We start from the raw sequence: 4,713 nt of genomic DNA, 5'->3' as shown, positions 1-4,713 counted from the left end.
TTTAACACTCACTTCAGTGGACAAACGGTGTTTTTTTTTTTGTAATTAATTGAAGGTTGGATTACACTGTATATGTACGATTTGTTTAGTAGTTTATGTAGCAGAGAATAGGAAATTTTCTTCTCTATCGTAGAAATAATTTTGTACGACGAACTCTTGGTACGATAAGTCCTTAATATCTTAGATGATGTGAAATTTTTAGCACGGTGTCTCGATTAACCTTGAATACGTTACTCAACGTGAATTATCAAAACCTATCGCGATTTCGTTAACCACATATTAGCGAATGATCCCTGAAGCAGCGGGCTAAGTAACTTCTCGTGTACAGAGTCAAGACCATGAGAATGGTCGTGCATATTGCAGCCAAGGGGTTTTTCGTCGCGATATCGCGAAACTGCGATGCGAGCAGCAAAAATGTGGCACGCGACCAACAGGAGAACGAACAAGCTAGCGAACGGGACAGAGAGCGCATGCGTTTAGCACGCTTGAGTTGCGTACGAGTGGCCATTAGGAACGTGCGTGAACATACGCGGCTAAATAGGGCAAGTGGCCAGAGACCATAATGTTAAGTAAATAATGGCCAAACTCCTGGCCCCTTATTATACCACTCAAAGCTAAAGTCTCGTACTACTCGTTAGTGGCGGCTTTTTTTTTCTTTTTCTCTTCATTCTCTCTCTCTCTCTCTCTCTTCACCGTTTACTCGACCCTTTGCTTCCTTTCTCGAGACTTCTTTCGCTCTCCTTGCTGGCTCATTCTCACCCTCGGTGAAGTGCACACGCGTGTTGTTCACCTTCCCATAAGAACGGAGAGCGTGCGTGCACTCTACATACTCACAGTCCCCGTGGCCTGGCGAACGCCTCGCGGTGTACACGCGATTTCGACGATGACCCACCTGTTTGGTCTCTGAACGATCGTTGACGTTACACATACACGCGCACGCACCACACAGAGGGTGTCACCGAACTGCTGGTACAACAGGAGAAATGTAGAGTAACGTTTTCTTCGTACGGAATTTCGTAAATCGATGTCGAAGATTCATCTCCTTTCGAGTTGTATCACCATTTCTTACACACCCTGTGTATATACACTCTCTCTTTCGTAAGTATTAAGTGAGTGTGAGGTAAATTCGGTTATTCGGAAATTGTTGATACTATAGGAAAATTATTCGGTGTAAAATTTTGTAACGTGGCACTAAATCTGACGAAGAAATGTAATTCGAATTAGACACATTACTGTATACAGAAGACAAAAAAAAGGTGCAAAAGGATCGGGCGTTTAACGATGGTTTAATCGTGAATTTTCTTCAGGTGAGAAACATGTTTTCATGTTTGATACTGAGCAAGCATGTTCTCGCAACGAAGAAGTAATGAATAAACATAATCAACAAACAGAGAACGAGAGGGACTCTAAGGCAGTCACTAACCTCACCGGCAGCTAAACCCGTTTGTTTTGCAATTTTTGATAAATAGCCAGGACATTCTTCAGCCGAGCCGCAGTTGCCTCGAGATCCTGGTTACCATTCTTTAAATATGTACTCTGCACTTATTCCTACACCCAGTGCAATCGTTCCCCATGGACGAAAACATGTCGTCTCCTTTTCTCGAGATACGCTATGCTCGCCGTGTGCAAATGGGTAACTTTTATATACATGTAGATATGTTAACACTACAAGGGCAGTAAAATAAAGATACCAGTGGTCGGAAAAATACAATCAATCGCAGTGGTTCGAATCGAAGTATGTCCCCTTGCGACACATTTCGCAATTACCAATTTTGACCAAAATCGTGGTTACGAGAGAAGCGTGAACGCCCCGCAATTCCTAATCTCGACATATCCAGAAGACGACGAATAAACCTACACCTCGCTATCACCTCGCTCTACGACAGGACAGGTCAGAATTACCAACCTCCAGCAGAATAAATATTCCACGGACCGAAACCCGCGCAATTCCCTATCGCAGCTTAATTCATCGGCAACTCCAGAAATTGTCAAAAATCCGCAATTTCAACGCTCGTCGACGCCAGGCGAAAGAAAGCGTATCTTGCAATTCCAAGTGTTGGAGTTCCACTCACCTGCAATTCCACCGATCGACTCCTGTTTCTCGATCTTCGGCTGTCGGTATTCGTCCTGCGGCAGCCTCTTCCGCTGCAGGAGGCCGCAATCAGGCTGCTGATGTTGGAGTTGCGTCTGGATGTGTGCTGCAGCGGCCGCGGCCGCGGCCGCCGCCGCCGCTGGAATTGCCAGTCCTGCTGGACTGGCTACATGGGCCGGGTGCGGGGGCGGACTACCAGCTGGCGTGGTAGCACTCGCTGCACCAGGCAACACGGGGGCGGTGGTGCAGCTGCCTGCATTGTACTGCAATTGCAGGCCTAACTCGCGAGCTTCGCTCTCCTCCTGAGCTTGCTGCCTCCGTAACGCGACCTGCGAAACCGTTTCGTCGTTAATTACAGACTGGAATTGCGGAGGTGTACGGAAAATATAAACGAACGAACTTTACTTTGTTACTTCGTTCGCTTCTGTGAGAAATATCGTTGAACCATATGGAATTGCGTTCGAATTAAGAGAAGACGTGTTATGTAAAGTGCTTCGTAACTTTGATTTTATAGGGAATTTAGATGTCTTTGGTTTCTTTCTTTATATTTAGCGTTTAACGAAGCAACAAATAAGAAGTTGATTAATTAAGATTTCTACGATAACCTGATCTCTGGAATAGTAGTACCAATTATACTCGTGCAGTCAGGAAGGTATCGAAACTGATGAAAGGTATCGGAATAATCTAATAAGAGGGTACAAGGATTGGCAATTGAGAACCTCGAGTGGGTTTAACGTTACGATCCAGCGAGGATCAAACTACATGTAAGTACGAAACTTCATTCATGACTCACTAACGAAATATTGTAACGAGACACTCGATATCTGAAGAATCGAGTCATGATAATATCACATTACTATTGTTGAGAATAAAACGGAATTGTTTAACAAATTATGCATTCGAATTCGAAGTAAGGGGTAAAGTTGTTAAAAATAGGTTACACGTCTTTGAAATGTAGAATAAACACAGTAATGAAATCTGCATGATTGGTACACGCGTTTCACATTCTCATTCGTGTTAAAAAGCACGTAAAACGATAAGAGAAGAAAGTCGCATGTTTCAAGAGCCCCTCGTACCAATTTGAATTGAATCAGTTCACACTTCCTTGATTCATTTCACGAAGCCATGGAAAAGGAAACGGCACCCTTTGCGCACGCCACGTCGCAACGCTTTTATCGCAATTGCTACAAGTAGGTTTACCATTGAAAACGTCCAAATAGAATTCGTTTAACATGTACAGTAATCTTTTTACACTTCGCATTACGTTAATTCGTATGTACTATTATTAAACGCAATACGGTGCGTTCGACACATACAATCGATATACATACACTTAATCTTACGTTTCGTGTAATACTAGAATATCGTTAAAATCTAATATAGAACATGTAACCTAGTTTGCGAGTGTTATTCGAAAGTTGGCAAGTCTCGTCCCATGGTTTTCTCACTTCTTGAGTTAATAACGGTTATAGTTAATCGATTCTCGATAATCGATAATAAATCGTGTCACAACATTCTACCTAACCTATCTGCACCATCCTTCTAACGTTAAGGTTATATTATTCGAACGTGCCTTACGATGAAACTAATTGCGCATCACTACATCATAACCTACGTTATGAAATTATTGTTCAGATCTGACATCTATCGACGGTATTCCATATTCCATAGTTATAGTTTTCCCTAATTCTACAAAAGTTCCGTGAATGCACTTTACCTGGGCAGCCATGACTCGTTGCCTCTCGGCAATCAGTGTACATTTCGCACACACGCAGTCCCGCCAACGGCAGTACCGTTTGTGGCCCTTCAAGGCAGATACAACGCCGTGATTGCGGCATCTCGCGCACTTCGGTGTCCTTTGGTATCTCTCGGCACTGGCACGAAGGAAGAACGCGGCTGGTAACACGTGATGTTGCTGCTGTTGTTGTTGGTGTTGCATCAATTGGCCAACATCGACACCAAGACCGACACCCCGCGGCAACGACATCGTTTCGACAGGACAGACAACGACAGTCGTGTCAAACCGTGCTCAAGTTAAAAGAACAACTTAAAGAACAATAATAATCGGTGGTGGTATCACTGGAAACAAGTGACAGAACGAAGAACGATCACGGATCGGTAAGCATCATCATTGGAACGCACAAAACAAGCATAGAGAACCGAGACCGATCACCGAGAATAATCGTTCCGGACCGAGCATAAAGCCCAGTACGCACTAGCACGCGTCGCTCTCATTTTTTAACACCGTCGCGTATACGTGTGAACATTCACTACCCATAACCATCGGTATTTCGTAATCTGTTATTCTTTTCCGTGTCCGTTTTCCGTGCTTCCAAGCCAAGGCACTGATGTCCGTGTATTATCTCGAAGTCCAGGGGGCTCGCGATGATCACACTCAATCGTTAGTCGATAAAACAGATGGTGCCACAGTGTGCGGCTCGAACCGTACAGGACCACGGGGGGAATAGTCACACGGGCCACACCGGGGTCTCTTACTTCAAACGAAGAAATCACATTTAACGCTGTTCGGTAGAAACTCTCGAACCGGCACCGTACCAGCAAACCAGCGACAAACGTAGAGCGTGCACGAACAGTGGAGCAAGGGAGACGGACCGAGGGGC

The 4,713-nt window shown here is 44.5% G+C and overlaps 1 protein-coding gene across 1 annotated transcript in view; it reads right to left on the bottom strand.

Annotated features, from left to right (window-relative positions):
* LOC108574330 (doublesex- and mab-3-related transcription factor A2) overlaps window positions 1-4,079 on the bottom strand; it is a 39,446-nt gene extending 35,367 nt beyond the window's left edge. Inside the window, exons 1-2 of the mRNA XM_017936901.1 lie at window positions 3,810-4,079; window positions 2,073-2,421 (exon numbers count right to left, since the gene is read on the bottom strand). Of these exons, the coding sequence (XP_017792390.1) occupies window positions 2,073-2,421; window positions 3,810-4,079 (619 nt within the window). The remainder of the gene's footprint in view (window positions 1-2,072; window positions 2,422-3,809) is intronic.
* Window positions 4,080-4,713: the final 634 nt, after the last annotated feature.

Source organism: Habropoda laboriosa, unplaced genomic scaffold (assembly GCF_001263275.1).
Source record: "Habropoda laboriosa isolate 0110345459 unplaced genomic scaffold, ASM126327v1 scaffold176, whole genome shotgun sequence".
Lineage (NCBI taxonomy): Eukaryota > Metazoa > Arthropoda > Insecta > Hymenoptera > Apidae > Habropoda > Habropoda laboriosa.
This window is presented reverse-complemented; position numbering and strand designations above follow the sequence as displayed.